Source organism: Ipomoea triloba, chromosome 5 (assembly GCF_003576645.1).
Source record: "Ipomoea triloba cultivar NCNSP0323 chromosome 5, ASM357664v1".
Lineage (NCBI taxonomy): Eukaryota > Viridiplantae > Streptophyta > Magnoliopsida > Solanales > Convolvulaceae > Ipomoea > Ipomoea triloba.
Genome location: NC_044920.1, coordinates 22,035,050 through 22,051,896, shown reverse-complemented (window position 1 = coordinate 22,051,896; position 16,847 = coordinate 22,035,050). Strand labels below are relative to the sequence as shown.

Here is a 16,847-nt window from a genome sequence, read left to right as displayed (position 1 = left end):
CAAGCTACTTTCATCAAGGTTGCAAAAATCGATAGGTGTTCCTTAGGTGCCCGATTTTTTTTTCTTTAAAAGATTTAAAAAAAATTATTTAAAACTTGATAATTATAAACTATTTAATATTTTAATAGTTAATACTAAAATATTAAATATTAAACTAAAACATATCTAGAATTGTAAATTGTATAAAGATTTAAAGAATCAAAACACAACACAAAGTCACAACTCACAAAGTATTAATATTGGAATACTTGATTTCAATTTTCTATTACATTTTTGGGCTTGCGATTGATTTGAACAATTTAGGGTTATTTCAATAAAAACAGCATCGATTTGAGCGAGATAACGCATTTAAAAAATCACTAGAAAATAGTTAATCGGCAGCCTAGACAACCACCTAATCGCCGCAACCTAGTCGGCACCTAGGCCGCTTAGAGGGCTAGAACGGCAAAATTCTAGGGAGCTAGCCACTGCCTAGCTAATCTGCGCCTAGACGCAATTTTTACAACATTGATTTTCATACTATTTTGTACACATTCAAATAACGAACATTATATATAAAAATAATACATCCTATAAAAAAATAATATACTTTTTGAAAATATACTTTATCCATCAAAATAATGTATCCTAGGCATGATCCACCTAATAACAATATTGCAATAATGATATCCTCAAAGCGTATATTGTCAAGTACCAACTACTGAAGTTTACTATAATATATATATTCCGTAATTCCGTATTAAAATATTTCCTTTTATATAATAAGATAGTAATATACTAATATTATATAATTGTTGTAAGGTCTTTAAAGTTGAATTGCCAGTCCATTTTGGGAATCAATTGGGGCAGACAGATAGCGATGCACACTCATCAAATTACCATAAACGGACAGCTCGGTAGTTCTACAAAGTAGGCGAGAGAGAGAGAGAGAGAGAGAGAGAGAGAGAGAGGATGGAGATACGAGTAAGAGCACCAGCAAAAATCATACTGGCCGGAGAACATGCGGTGGTGCACGGATCCACCGCCGTGGCGGCTGCCATTGATCTTTATACCTATGTCTCTCTCAGCTTCCTTTCTCCCTCCGGTAACCACTAAAACATCGTAACGCATCTCCTATGCTTTGAACTCTGTAGTGTTTACGATTGAATTCAATTCTCAGAGATTGATTTTTAATCACTGATTTTTTTAATAAATTAATTTTCTGCTTCTCCATTGTTGCTACTTCATTATTAGGTCACCCTAAATTGAAACTTAATTAGTTGTATTTGGGAATTTAACTGAATTAATTTCATTATTATTTTATTGAGCATGGCTTTGGAAAGGTTTGTATTCGAGCTTCATTTCTTGTTGATGAACAAACTTTACTTTTCAAACATCTTCATTACTTTTAAAAAGGATAAACCACTTGTTTCGGTTGTTCTTGTTTCAAAATTTGCATCATCTGACATTGCTTCATGTGATTAGTTTGTGCTAGGGTTGACCAATCTACACGTGACTAATGAATATTAAGGGTTATAAGACTTCTCACAAGTATGCAAACCAATGCAAGTTTTGGGTGCAAATAACATTTTTCTTTTAAAAGTGGAAACATAAAGCCAATTGCTCTTTGTTGTTGATTAAGATTAGAGTGAATTTCATAAATTGAAGGTTATGGAATTGCAATGCTCTTAGTATTATTATCAAATACTAATAGGATTTATGGCTACTTTTATTAAAAAAAATTCATTTTCATGATGCATAATTGAAGAATCTGAGTCTTTTCATTCTACTTATTGCATTGGATGCTTTGGGACCAGAAAATGATCAAACACTGAAACTCCAACTTAAGGATGTGCCCTTAGAATTTTCTTGGCCAGTTGCAAGAATTAGAGATGCTTTTCCAAATCTTGATAGTAGTGTTGCTTCCTCTCCTTCATCGTGCTCATTGGAGACACTTAAATCAATTGCTTCTTTGGTGGAAAAACAGAAAATTCCTGAGGCCAATATTGGACTTGCGTCTGGTGTCTCGGCTTTTCTCTGGCTGTATACCTCTATTCTTGGGTGTGTAACTTTGCTTGCCTTGTGAACCTTGTTGTTCTCATTGTTTAGCAAAATCATTTAATATATCTGAATCTTGTTCTTCCTTATTTGCAATATCAGATGCAAACCCGCAAAAGCAGTTGTTCATTCTGAACTCCCTATGGGAGCAGGTCTGGGATCATCTGCTGCTCTCTGTGTTGCACTCTCAGCTGCCATCCTCTCTTTATCAGATTCTATTAGTATAGATTTCAGCCAAAAAGGCTGGCAAACATTTAGAGACAGTGAACTGGAGTTGGTAAACAAGTGGGCGTTTGAGGGTGAAAATATAATCCATGGGAAGCCATCAGGGGTTGACAATACAGTAAGCACATATGGTAAGTGATTGCAACTATTCTGGTGAATAAATTAGTTTTCTTTTTCTCATTGATGCAATGTTTTCCCTAATGAGTACAAAATGCTTCAACTTTAGGATCATAGTACCTATGCAACTAATGGATTTCATGTGAACAGGGAACTTGATCAAATTTAAGTCTGGTGATTTGACACACCTCCAGACTAACTCGCCAATCAAAATGCTAATCACTAATACAAGAGTTGGCAGAAATACAAAGGCATTAGTTGCTGGTGTCTCAGAGAAGACATTGAGGCATCCTAGTGCTATGATTTCAGTGTTTAATGCTGTAGATTCCATAAGCAATGAATTAGCTACCATTATCCAGTCACCTGTTGCAGATGATCTTGCAATAACTGAGAAGGAAGAAAAAATGGGAGAGTTGATGGAGATGAACCAAGGATTGCTACAGTGCATGGGTGTAAGTCATTCTTCAATAGAAACTGTGCTTCGAACAACAGCAAAGTACAAATTATACTCCAAATTAATTGGAGCTGGTGGTGGAGGTTGCGTTTTGACCCTGCTACCAACTTGTATCCTTTCTATTATCTGCTCATACATGTCATGTATGCCTTTCCTTTTCACTCTAAACACATTATTGGTTTCTTTGCAATTCCAACTTGTTTCTTGCCCTTAATGACATTCTTTGGATCTGACTTTGTTTGTATTGCATAGCATTTTTGCTTGTGTATATATCTTTATCATGTAGATTGACCAGGGGCCTAGTACTATATCTTTAACAAAATGTTAGTTTAACTCCTATTAAATATTTGCTTCCATCTCAAAAGCTTTCACTGTTTTAATAGTTATGTTCTTTTAAATCTGTTTTTTTTTTTTTTTTTAAATCTTTGTTTTCTTTTAGGACTCAAAGGGTAGAAAACAGTGACAAACAAAGTTCTGTTAAATTTGAATATAAAACTTCACCCTAGATGTCCATGGATCATTGTAATAATATTTGAATGAAATCCCACAAATGCATCTTTCCATGTTATTTGATCCTATATAGTAAATAGAGGAAGTCCATCAGATTATAGTAGATTGTTTCCTTGACAAGATTCAGTGCTATCTGGGACAGTTATAAATAAGGTGATAGCCGAGTTAGAGGCATGTGGGTTCCAGTGTCTAATTGCTGGAATTGGGGGAAGTGGCGTGGAGGTTTCTTTCACTGGAGCTTCCTGGTGATCATACATATGCAGATCAACGCTTCAATATATCTTGCGTCTCAAGATTTGGTACGCTACTGCATCTAGTCTAGAATCTAGAATAATTTATGTGGTGTTACTATAGTTTCTCCATGCTATCTTGACTGTAGCTCCAGTCTGTATTTTTTCCCCAAATATTCAATTCTTCAATTTGAAACCACCAAATCAATTTATCTAATAATGTTCAATAAAGAAATTTGTTTGCTTATTATCCATTCTTTCACGCTGGTTTGGTCTTAAGATTGCATTAATATTATTTTCTTCTTATTTTGGGTTGTAATTGGTTGAATCTCAGGTTGTTACGAAACGCATACTGATTTTGCTATTTTACTAGATTTAGAATTTCACTCAGTGGATTAGTGAGTTGGAGAAGAATTGAAATAGTAGATGGCGGAGAAAATGACTAAAAGCAGAGGCGAAGGTAAGATATATTAAAGGGGGGTGGGGTTTGGGTGATATGTTTAGCGTTGAATGGCTAGCCTGCTTGCAAGAGAGTTCATTAGTTCAAACTCACATATTTTTTTAATTTGGAACAACGACTCATTCCTCCATTTTTCTAACTTCATCAGTTTCATTACTTATATATGGCCCTTCCGTTCATACTTTTGTAGAATAACAGTTGTGTCTAGTAGCTTTTATCTAGATTTTGTGCTACATTACTTATAAAGACATTTTTCTTAAACTTTACGGCGCAATAAGAGGGTCTTTTTATTTTTATTTTTATTTTTATTTTCTAAGTACAGCTGCTTCCATTGAGGATTTGAGGTAGTTGATTGGTCATACAGAAGACATTCTCATCTTTCTTGTATTTGTATGGAATTCAAGTAGTTGATTCTTCTGAAAGGTTCTATCTACTAGTCATCAAACATTCTGTTTTGATCACTTTTAATCTCTTATGATGTTTTAGCTTTTTTGCTGATAAAACCCTTCTGCATTGTTCTGCTTTCTATTAAAACATTTATTCTATTGCTTTGACCACTTTTTATAATGGTAGACCTCTTCCGTTTGTGAACATCTTCTATTAGATACTCCGTAGTTTCTTTTTACAAGAAACCTCTTATGTTAGACTATTTCTTGCGGAAGTAAACCTCTTTTGTTTGCTAACATCTTCCAAACATATTTTGAGAGTAAACCTTTTTTTTTTGTTTGCTAACATCTTCCAAAAGTGAATTTATTCAGAGAGTAAACCTCTTTTATTTTCATAAGTCTTCTACTGTATGAGACTATTGTTTTATATCAAAAAATGAGATTATTGTTTAATTGAGGTCTTTTATTGACATCACTCTTGCCAAGAGAAGTCTTATTTCTTTCTTTGCTAAATCTTCTATTTGAACTAAGTTTGTCATTTTAACATTTTTTCTGTTTGATCAACTCCTCCGGTCAATCTATTCTTCTAAATAGTAAACTTTTTTGGAATTTGACAAAGTCTCCTTTGTAATTAGCCTTTTGGAGCTCAAATGTGAAGTCTTTTGCTCCTCTACTTAGCACATTTGCGTTGATTTTTATTTTCTTTAGATTCTTGGCATGCACAATTTTTTTAAAAAAGAAAATTATATATAATTAATTTAGGGAATCAAATTTCTTAATATATTAACTTAACATCATCAAAACTATTAATTAGGGTTAGCTCTTGGTAATGATGTACAAGGTGAAGAGCCTTGGAGTGTTGTGATAAATTTTCCTTTACAACATGTGTGGCACATTATAGGAAATATCATATCAATCATCAATGTGAAGGCTCATCATCCTCCTGTATCACTGTATGAACATGTGGACCTATCACCACCTTCAATCACTTAGAACCTATCCTTGTAGACTTAAACACATGTTCCCCATTGAATTAAAGGGTTTTGGAAAACAAAGTATAAACACATGTATGTATGTGTGTATTTGGGGGGAGGGGAGCTGGGGGTGGGGGGGTTGCACTTGGTGAGAAACAGGGCTCCAAATTCCTATACAAACATGCATACCTATCACCACCAATGCAAAATCTACCATTGCAGATTTAAAGCTCCTTTTATGCGCTTTTAGAGTTTCTATTGTGCTCTTTTAGAGATTTTGAAGTGCACTTTTAGTGTTCATATTATGCACTTTAAAATTTTTAAAAGTTTTTGTAATGCACTTTTACAATTTCAATTTTGCTCTTTTATAGTTTCTTGAGTTAATTACCAAAATGGTCCCTCAACTATTGCGAAATTACCAATTTGGTCCTCAACAATTTTTGGTGACCAATTAAGTCCCTCGACTTTGAAGAATTTAACCAATTTGGTTCTCCGTTTATTTTTCCGTTAAACATCCGTTAAATTGGGATCAAATTGGTAATTTTGCTATAGTCAAGGGACCAAATTGGTAATTAATTTTCACTGAAATGGTCTCTTGACTATAGAAAAATTACCAATTTGATTCCTATTTAACGGATATTTAACGGCAAAATAAACGGAGGATCAAATTGGTTAAATTTTTCAAAGTCGAGGGACTTAATTAGGCACTAAAAATTGTCGAGGACCAAATTGGTAATTTCACAATAGTCGATGGACCATTTCAGTAATAAACTCTAGTTTCTTTTATACACTTTAGAATTTCTGTTATGCACATTTAGGGTGTGTTTGGTTGACAGGTTTAGTTATCAGGAATGAGTATCAAAGTCATTGTTATTGTTTGGTTGACAAGTTTTTAGAACACTACTATGAGTTTTGATTACCCCATTAATTGCAAAAACCATTCCCCAATAAAATAAGGGTTTCATTAAGGATAGTCAATAAAAATAAAGGGTTCTCCGATTAATTTTATTTTCATGTCTTATTTCACGTTTGGTTGTGAGCATTAGCGTGTATCTTAATATATAGAAAAATACTTTTTTTTCATCATCAATCTATCATTCTATCTTAACAAAAGAGATTACAGGCCTTGTATAAGAGAAATGACAATTTATATCGTGCACCACGGTGCATAATGCATTGTGCACCCCGTACCAAAATGTTAGGATATTAGTTCTGTGTATTTTAGGTAATCGTTTTGTGTATTCCAGACAATCATTTTGTGTATTCTAGGCAACCGTTCTATGTATTCATGTTAGTAACACATGTTGTGATGTGGTTGTGCATTCGAATGTTTAGGAGGATGGGTTCTGTGTATTTTGTGTCAATATTCTGTGTATTCATGTTATTAACACAGGTTGTGATGTGTTTGTGCATTCGAATATTAGGAGGATGAATTCTGTGTATTTTGTGTCAATATTCTGTGTATTCTAGGCAAACGTTCTGTGTATTCTAGATAACGATTATGCGTATTATAGATAATGAATTCCCTGGAGTCATTCGTGTCCGCATCCACTAACATCAAAACGAAGTCGTTTTGAATCAGGGTCCACAGTGCACTGTGGACCGTGGTCCACGATATATCGATGGAAAATAAATTCTAAAATAATTTTTTTCACTTTTGGTCTTATAACTTTAGAGTTTCCGTCAATTTGAGTTCACAACTTTTATTCTTGACATAAGTAGTGTTGAACTTTGATTTTTTTTTATTTATTTTTTCAAAATTTTGTCCTTCTGACCACATGCCCAATGAAAACTCACCGAAATTTTTATATTTCACAAACCGAGAAGTGAAGCTACCCCCATCTCCACTCGAATTAACCTTTTCCACTCCTGGGTAAACTCAACTCCTTTTTTTCACAAACCGAGTAGTGGAGCTACCCTTGTCTCCACTTCTCGGACTACACTTGTTCCGTTTCTCGATTTAACCAAGAAGTTACCACTTTGTCCATCTTACGGTTTGACCAAGAAGTGGAGCTACCTTTTCTTATGAGTTTTCATTGGGCATGCGGTCAGGTCGGAAGGACCAAATCTAAAGAAAAAAAAAAAGAAAAAAAATCAAAGTCAAACACTACTTATGTTGGGAATGAAAGTTCTGAACCCAAATTGACAGAGACTCTAAAATCATAAGACAAAAAAAAAAACTAAAAACTAAAAACAAAAAAAACAAAAAACTAAAAACAAAAAACAAAACAAAACAAAACAAAACAAAAAAACTCATTCTAAAACTCAAAATAAGTCATAAAAAGATATATGAAAAAAAAATTGCATCTTTTGTCCTTGAGTTATACCCAAGTTCTGACTCAGTTTCTCAGTTATGACGGTATCAATTTTTAAATGAGTTAATTCCATTTTTGGTCCTAAATTTATAGGTGGCATTCCACTTTTAGTCCTCTTTTATCAAAACATCCACATTTTGTCCTAGTATTATTGTCGCATGACCATTTTTGGTTCTCCGTCAACAAAATTGTTGAAATGTCGTTAAATACAATGGTTTTTCAATCATTTTTATACAAAGTAAGTTGACCCCGTTATATTTTTATGTTTATTTTTTTGAAAAATTTTGTAATTAAAGACCGAAATGTCTTTGTATTTAACGACATTTCAACAATTTTGTTGACGGAGGACCAAAAATGGTCATGCCACAATAATACTAGGACCAAATGTGGATGTTTTGATAAAAGAGTACTAAAAGTGGAATGCCACCTATAAATCTAGGACCAAAAATGAAATTAACTCAAAAATCATTAGATTTGAGTAAAGTGGCTAGTTTGGTCCCCGATGTTAGGTATTTGTCTGAACGTGGCGGAAAACTCAAAAACCATCTATTGTTGAAGGGATAAAGTAGGAATTTCATATTTATTCTCCTTATATTGAAATCAATTTTCGAGCATTATTTTTTTCTCCTTATATTGAAATCAATTTCCCAGCATTATTCCTCATATGAGTTGTTAGGAACTTGGGTTTCGTATAAGAAAATATGAGGTTCAATACAAACAAGGAACACTTGATCACCATTTTTATACATGTGAAACACACAACTTGTGAAATTCCTACTGTACCCTCTAATAATAGATGGATTTTGAGTTTTTCGTGAAGTTGGGATACTGATATGCCATTTTTCCAAAGATTTATATTTGGCTCAAAGTTCTAATAATATCTATGTATATTTTAAACTATTTTAAACTTAGGGATTTTACTGAAGTACAAAGAGTCAGCAGTCGCCTCTACTGAGACTCGAACCCACTTCTCTACATGTGGGAGTGTAAATCGGGTGTCACTAGACCACAAGGTCTTTGGCCATACATTATATTTACTAGTTTTTTCACGCATGTTGCGCGAATGAGATAATGCCCAATGATTATTTTTTAAATAAGTATTTCAAAGTATATCAATGTAAGATTATATAGGAGATGTTCATGCATATGCAATTGAGTGTTGAATTTGTTTATTTAAATCGGTAATTCAAAATATATGAATGCAAGATAATATAGGAGTGATTAATTATAATTGTCACTAAAATAAATATTTGGAACTTTGTAATAACGCTGGTCTAAATACTTGGTCTAAATGATAGTCTAAATAAAAATACTACTTTTTGTTTGAATTTCTCTAAGTCATTGATTCTCTTTTAGGTAGCATTGTCATTGTCTTCCTCTTCAGTACTTGTCCTCTTCTTTCTATTGGTAGTGTGTCATGTGCAATTGGGTTACAGGTGATAGCATAGAGGACAACGTCATGCAATGAGATTATGGTGTAGGAAGTTGTTGATTTGCCTTGTTGTGTATATAACTGGAATCTTAGTTGTACTATGAACTCTTGATTTTGTAACCGTCTGTTGATATTTGACAGTGATAGTTTTTTTCCTTACATGTTTTATGTGTTGTGAGATGTGTGTTGTAGATTATCATGTGAAAGTATTGAATAAAATATTAATATTTATTATACTTGTAGAAAATAATTGGTATATATATATAACATATTTTAATTTGTATTATAACTTTGATAATTAATTACATGATAGTGTAAAATGAAGACAATTGACAATATAGTGTATATAATTAATTATTGAATTTAAATGTAAGAAATCTTTGAATTATAGAAAATAAAGATAATATAACTAATGAAAATTATATTTCTTTTTTAATTTTTTTTATAATGACTAATTTTTTTGAATAAAGTCATTATTGAAATCTAATTCTAAATTTTTGAGTACACATCTAATTCTAAATTAATTAAATGCATATTTATTATTATTTTTTGTAGCTACTAATTTATTTAATTTAATAAGAGCAATAAAGTGGGACACTTACTTTTCATCCACAATAATGAAGTCATTGATATTTTTTTTTCATTCATTGTTGAAACAATTTATTTTGGGAGTTTGTCATTGACAATTGTTACTATTAGGAATATATTGTAATTGTTTTGATGAACCAAAAATGTAACTTTAGACCCCCAATTTTATTTTTGAGTCTAGTATAGGATTACGCTAAGTACAAGCCTAGTCGATTAAGTGGAAATTACAAGAGTATAAATTTTAATGTATACTTGTAAGTCGTTCGCTTCCACTTTACAAATTGAGAAGAATTTGGAGATTGATAAAGACTCGTAGACATCTCGGAACGTGACAACATGGTTCGAATTGCAAGAATTAATTCTTTGGAAGAATTAATTTAATTCAAGATGAGGATGTTGCAATTAAAGGTCAAAATTGATGTCAATCTTGAATGGGTTCTCTCACAAATATTTTTAGAGGCTAACTCATACAAATGAATTGTTTTTGGAGATGAAGATGACCTCTTGGAGCAAAATGGCGTGGCCAACCCTCAAAAAGTTGACCGTGTAGAAATTTAAAAGAGATGATGACTTGCTCTAAAATATTAAATGGGTAAGGATGACTTACTAAATAAATAAGGGGAAGGATGACCTTGGTCCCTACAATTAAGAGATGAGGATGACTAGCAACTTTAAAGGGAATTTGATGTTGAGAATGACTTGGCTTTTGAAGAGGATGACCGTGTATGCTTTGAAGGGTGAGGATGACTTACCTTTTGGAAGGTAAAAATGAGAATGAGGATGACTTGCTCTCAAGGCAAAATAAAGGATCCATGCAAAAAGGTCAACCTATTATTAATTTGAGGGCGAGGGCAATTATATTTTGAGAAGAGGTTGACTTACGTATCATCCAAATTAAAGGGGGAAGGAACACATTTATTTTTGAGGCTAAGCATGGAGTGATCAACAAAATAAATAGGATGACCTATTTATTTCCAAAGGAATCCAACTACCTACAACACTTAAAAAGGAAATATTATTTTCCTAAATATGGCATGAGGATGACTCCTAAAGGTGAATTCAAATATTTTTGCTACGTACTGGAGCTGAGAACAAATTAAGAAAAGTCAATGTACTTTTCGGTGACATTAATTATGTTCAAGCAAGAGTCACCAAACAGATATATTTCAGAGCAACGTGACTTATGGATTGTGAACAAAGTCAAGTGTTCACACTATCAGAAGACTTACAAAGTCAAGGAAGGATGACTACAAGTTAATTACAAGGAAAATTATGTCAGTGATTAAAGAAGAACGTTGGAGTATTATCAGAAGCAAATATTCAAATTCATCTGACAGAGCCATCAAAGTTGACAAAGACCATATGAAGGCATTTAATGCTCTGAAGAATCATAACGGGCAAATAACTAATTCAGCTATATAACCCATGAAGACTCGAAGACTAGAGCACGGCGAACACGACACTTGAAGCACTTAAGCAAGTGCTAAGTTCTGAGCTAAACACGAGAGAAATCAAGTCTTGAAAAGAAATACTTTTATTTCTTAAAAGAAATTGTAGGAGTGTAGCTTTGTGCAAAACACTCGAGAGAAACTAAGTGTAGTCGGGTGCAAAACACTTGGTTGATCATGAACAGCTTTGTGCGAGATACTCGGAGGAGTGCAGCTTTGTGCAAAACACTCGTGAAGACTAAGTGTAGCTGGGTGCAAAACACTTAGTTGAGGAGCGTAGCTGGGTGCAAGACGTTCGGGTTTGAGTGTAGCTGTGTGCAAAGACACTCGGAGTAGTAGAGTGCTAGAAGGGCACTGATTCACTATTGTATCTTGGTGATTGAAGATAGTGGAATCTCTTCTTGGAGTGAAAGGAGAAAGTGGAGTAGGAGGATTACATCACCTTCGAACCACTATAAATCCATGTGTCCATTTACTTTATCTGTCTACTTATCTGCATGCATATTTATCTATCTGATCATCACATGCATTATATTTAGTCACATTAATTATCCTAGAGCATCCTAGATACACGTGACATCTCATTTGCATGCAAGACATATTTTCAAGCTCAACCTCATCTCGATCAAACATATTTTTTATTATACTACGAATCCAACTATTCACTGCCTAGACTATTTCATCTAGGTTTGATAGTTCCCACGACCGCATGCGAGCCAAACTTTACGTACTTGTTATTTGAGCTATTCCTGACATTTCTAACGTATTGCATGTTGTGAAACTCTTCATTTTTACGTAACTTTGCTTATAGCACTTTACCGTACTATTATTTCCGCTGTGCAATTCAAGTTGAATTTATTCACTTGGATTTTCTTTTATAAAGTGTTATAATATTTTTGAATTGTTAGAAAAGTCTATTCACCCCCTCCCCCCTCTAGACTTTTCCCACCCTATCGGGACCAACAGTTACAATTGTTGTCAATAGAGGATGATAATAAATAACTCGAAATATATGATTACAATAGATATTGTTATAATAATATAGTAAAAATTAACTTACAAATTTCTTTAGAAGTTTTCATGCATTAATAAAATTCTGAGAAAGATATGTAAACTTGTTCAATTGGAGCCAGTGAGTTATTAACATTGTCAATTCTTTGGAAAATGGTCCTACCATTTTAGAGTCCAGGTGTAGTTGTATTTATGATTAACAACTTTGTAATTAGGTCATGCATGTCTGACAATGATGTAAAAACAATTTTGTCCGATAAAAAAATTGTACAATATTTGTAATTAAAGTAATGTACAATTGTACCATTATAGAAATACATACAAAAAATATTAATACCATAATGACATAAATCATGCATTCAAATAACGCAAAAACATAATTAAAATATTGAGTCTTGTTTTAAACAATCAAAAGAAGATTAATTAAATGAAAATAAAAAGGAAAAAAAAACTTAACCTAATTTTTTTTAAATGCAAGAAAATGATTTTCAAGGTTCCTGATTTATAATCTTTGATGTTCAACTGTTGCGCTTATTATTTGACAAAAGTTTATTTTAAATTTTATATTATATTTTTAATACATTTAACATATTCGTAGTATATGTTTAACAATTATGCCAACTCTGATTAAGATGGGGTTTGAACCTAAGACCTTTGTTATAGAAATTAATGAGTAAGTTAAGAATAATAAATAGTTAACGGAATATTCCGTTACTAAAGTTTATACTAACAAAATGTAGGGTTATTTAAGGAAAGAAAATAATATAATAGAGGGTAAATAAATAAAATCATTAAAAAATACTCAAATATAATCAAAATAATATGAACCATTCATTTCAGCAAATAATTCCCGTGTTAAGGGCCTAACTTTATTGGCTCTTATTAAATTTGTAGATTGTAGATAGATAGATTATAGATGTAGATGTAGATGTAGAATATATATATATATATATATATATATATATATATATATATATATATAATAATTTGTTTGAAGAAGTAGAAATTGCCAATTGCTTTGAAGAAATAGAAATTGCCAATTTGTTTCAATTTGGTGAGGTTTCGACAATTACCATTGAATTGAAGAATTAACGAATCTGTTATATTTAATGGAAAAAGTTTGGTAAAGTTATAAAAGATTAGGATAAATTAAGAATTTAATTGGAGGATACACAATAATGAACACAAAGTACAAAATCTTATAACAGACTATTACACTAACATTTTTCTTAGTTCCAATTAGGGGTTTAACATTATTGGCTCTTATTAAAAGTGTAGATATGCTAATGTTAAATATATCTCTTTTCAGTAAGCACTAAAACGTCAACTTTGAGCAAGTGATAATACCTAGCGCGTAGCATGTATACTAGAACGAGAATACGATGACGAGAAAACAAAGTTACTACTTCTAAGAATAAAGATTTGAATTCATGTTTACTTGAAGAGATGTAACTTAATTACCAATAAGTGACACCTTAAACTCCATTTGGAAACATCATTGACAAAACTTTAGCTTGAACACTGAATAGATGGATTGTGCAAACAAACAAATTGAAAATTTTAGTGCCTAAACTAAAATTCATGGGATCAAATTATTGGTGATATTAATTGTAATTCTACGAGTCACCTTTTGCCGCAGCATTTGAAGATCAACACTTGTCTCTCGACTACCCTGCAAGAACATAATATAAATTGTAAAAGCTTGAAGAAGCACAACAAGAATCTAACTTGAATTTTGATTAAAAAAGCATATACTAAGGCATGCGCATTATATTATGACTATGTTTAGTACGCCTGCTAACTAAAAAGCTAGCTAATTAAAAGTTGAAAGGTGAAAAGTTAGTAGCTAATAACTTAATTAACTGTGATTAAAATTGCCAAGGACCTTGTGGTCCAGTGGCATCAAACCCTTCCCTTTATACGGGAGGTGGTGGGTTCGAGCCTTAGTGGAGTCAATACTGACTCTTGTGTTTCAATAGGTTGAGAAAGTAATTATGAATAAATACTGCATTCTAATAGAGTTAGTAGTATTCAAAAAAAAAATTAAAAGTCAATAGCTTATTATTTTAAACTCCCCTTTTTCAAATTTTGTTAAAGACAATCATTTTTGTCATTTAATATCCTATACTATTATATTTTGGACACTTATGGTCCTTCCAATGACATTTCCGATAAAACCCTATTTTAGACAAGACATTTTTGCCTCTACAATTATTATTATTTTTTTTATTTTTTTTATTTTCGTCTTCGACATGGATTGCACCTCTTCCACCCTACTCTTGTCTCCATCTCCTTCACCCAACAAGAAGTCACAGAATCAAATAGAAACAGTAGTCATTGATTGCATACTTCTTACAGCAAAAGTGCTACCTAATAAAAGAACTAACAAATCAATTGGGTAGTCAATAATGTATGTACACCTCAAATTTCACTTACCCCTTTGCATAAATTGCAAATACAAATCAATAAGTAAAATTTCACCAAAGCGACAAACAAAAATATGAATGTTTTTGAACCAGACCATACACGGATACCTTAATATGGCACTTCCTAGTAGTGATCAATCTCTATTTACAGAAATTTGTCTATAAAATTTTAACAAAAAAAATTGCCACAAAAAAGGTTAATTTTACTTTCGGTGCCAAAGGAGTTTGTTATGCAATTGTTACCCCTCCCCCTCTGATTGAATCAATTTCGTAGTGAAATTCGACACAGAACTTAATCAGTCTGACCAGTGAGAGACCAAGTATTGAAGAATTGAAAAATGAAGCATATATACAAACATATATACTTTGGCAACATAGTCGAGCTAAGCGAACTTGAATGCAATGCCGAGGCAACGGAAGAGAGGGGAGCGAGAGAACGCGCTAAAGCCGAGTGAAGGAGATGAAGACAAGAGTGGGTGGAGGAGTACAGTTGCAATCCACGGCTTACGATGAAAACTCAAAAAAAAAAAAAATGAAGAGACAAAAATGTTATTGTCTAAAATAGGGTTTCACCAGAAAAGTCATTGTAAGGACAATAAGTATCTAAAATATGATAGTCTGAAATGTTAAATGACAAAAAAATAGTTTAGACTAAATTTAAAATTGTCACTAAAGATAATGAACCTCGCTTGAATTAACTTTTTAAAATAAATTAGAAGTTCTAAAATAAGTTTTATCAAACACGTACCTCAGCTTGGATGGAATACAGAAGGTTTCCCTCAACTCTACAGCAGAAACAGCTAATTGCATCAAGCCCTTCTTCATGAAGCAGTTCAAGAACACTTGATACTCCAAACCCTAGTTTTGATGGCCCACAATTGATCAAAATCTCAACAACACCCTCTCTGCTTGACTGGATTTTGACCATTATTGAAGGTGAAGTGTCTTCACTCCTTGTGCTAATTCTTACTTTATTGGGATCTGAAATTACATCATCACTTGCCGCCACATTATCCCTCTTTAGCTTGTCTCTCTTGGCTTCTAATTCTCTAATGCTCTTCTGCTTCTGCTCTATATACCTCACTGCCTCCCTAACATGATCAGATATTGAACGTTTCCCCTACCAATAAATTAAGAAAAGGGAAATTGATACGAATCCAGACACTAACAACATAGTAGCGTACTCACTAATGTAGTGATAACCTAAACCTAAGGGTCATCATGTTGCCCTATGTTAAGGTTTAAGAGCATCACCAATAATTGTAATTTTTGAACAGTTTCTGTTGGTGTGATTAGGAAAGAAAAGATAGAATGAGAGAGAGGAAAAAAAATTTAAATCTGAATAAAAAAAAAGATCAGATTTAGGCATCCCCTACACGTCTGCACGCACCGAACTGGGTGCAAGAGTTACGCCTCACGTGAGGCAGACTGTCTTGTCTTCTTTTTTGGTAGGACCCACAAAGCTTACAAAAATATTGGTCCTTCGGCAAAAACCAAGGTTCTTCTCTGATCTCTCCTCTCCCTTTCTCCTCCATCTCAACTTGGCCTCCTCAAAGACCTACCCAAAATGTGGGGATGCCCTAAGTATTTGTTTTTTTTTTCCTTCTTTTTTTCATTAATTAGGATCTCATCATTCCTGCATTGAGAATTTGAACCTAAGTATTTATTAAATTAAGACATTACTCCCCCACTCAACTTTTTAACCATTGAGTTATACTCCTGAAATAAAAACACACACACACACAAACACACATATATTATTGTAATAGAAAAATGAAGGAAAGCCAAACCCTAAGGTATTCAAGAGGGAGTTCATTGCGAAGGGAAGCATAAAGGGTAGCCATTTCTTGTCTTCTTCGCCTTTCAATCTCCCTATGAGCTAATTTTCTTTGCTTGTCACTGTCGTCTCCTCCAACGCCACCGTTGCCGGCCGCCGGGGACTCCGGCAGCTGCTCCTTTCCCGCCTCCGCCTCCGCCGCTAACGGCGGATGATCAAACAGCACATCTGGATTGAGTAGCGGCGGAAGAGAGTGTTGTTGGAAGACAAAAGAAGGGTCAAAGGGCTCAAAATCATTAAGTTGTAAAGTAAATGATGATGAAGGAAAAATATTGTCCATTTTTGGCATATAATACTCATTAATTCCTAAAGTGCATATAAATAGACTAATTAAATTAGGTAAACACAAATTGAATCTTGAGAGCTGGTGAAGGTGGATGATAATGGGCCTCTCCTG

General features: G+C 33.1%; 2 protein-coding genes across 12 annotated transcripts; one reads left to right on the top strand and one right to left on the bottom strand.

The window, feature by feature from the left end:
- The first annotated feature begins 834 nt into the window (after positions 1–834).
- On the top strand, positions 835–4,469 carry LOC116018734 (mevalonate kinase-like). 11 transcript variants are annotated; one of them, XR_004098586.1, is made up of 7 exons: positions 835–1,084; positions 1,797–2,040; positions 2,140–2,393; positions 2,530–2,943; positions 3,471–3,642; positions 3,947–4,033; positions 4,356–4,469. XR_004098586.1 is itself a non-coding variant. In XM_031258710.1 (5 exons), exons 1-5 carry the CDS (start codon positions 952–954, stop codon positions 3,590–3,592), a joined length of 945 nt encoding a protein of 314 aa, XP_031114570.1. In that variant the 5' UTR covers positions 835–951; the 3' UTR covers positions 3,593–3,823. The 11 variants fall into 11 exon arrangements, 3 of the variants coding, with proteins under 3 accessions (XP_031114570.1, XP_031114568.1, XP_031114569.1); XR_004098583.1 differs by having other exon boundaries at positions 3,908–4,033; XR_004098584.1 differs by having other exon boundaries at positions 3,908–4,033; positions 4,351–4,469.
- A 9,297-nt stretch (positions 4,470–13,766) lies between these two features.
- LOC116020399 (transcription factor bHLH120-like) lies at positions 13,767–16,730 on the bottom strand. The gene is made up of 3 exons (XM_031260874.1): positions 16,404–16,730; positions 15,362–15,733; positions 13,767–13,859 (listed from the first exon to the last, which is right to left on the bottom strand). The coding sequence occupies exons 1-3, from the start codon at positions 16,728–16,730 to the stop codon at positions 13,767–13,769; spliced, it is 792 nt and encodes a 263-aa protein (XP_031116734.1).
- Positions 16,731–16,847: the final 117 nt, after the last annotated feature.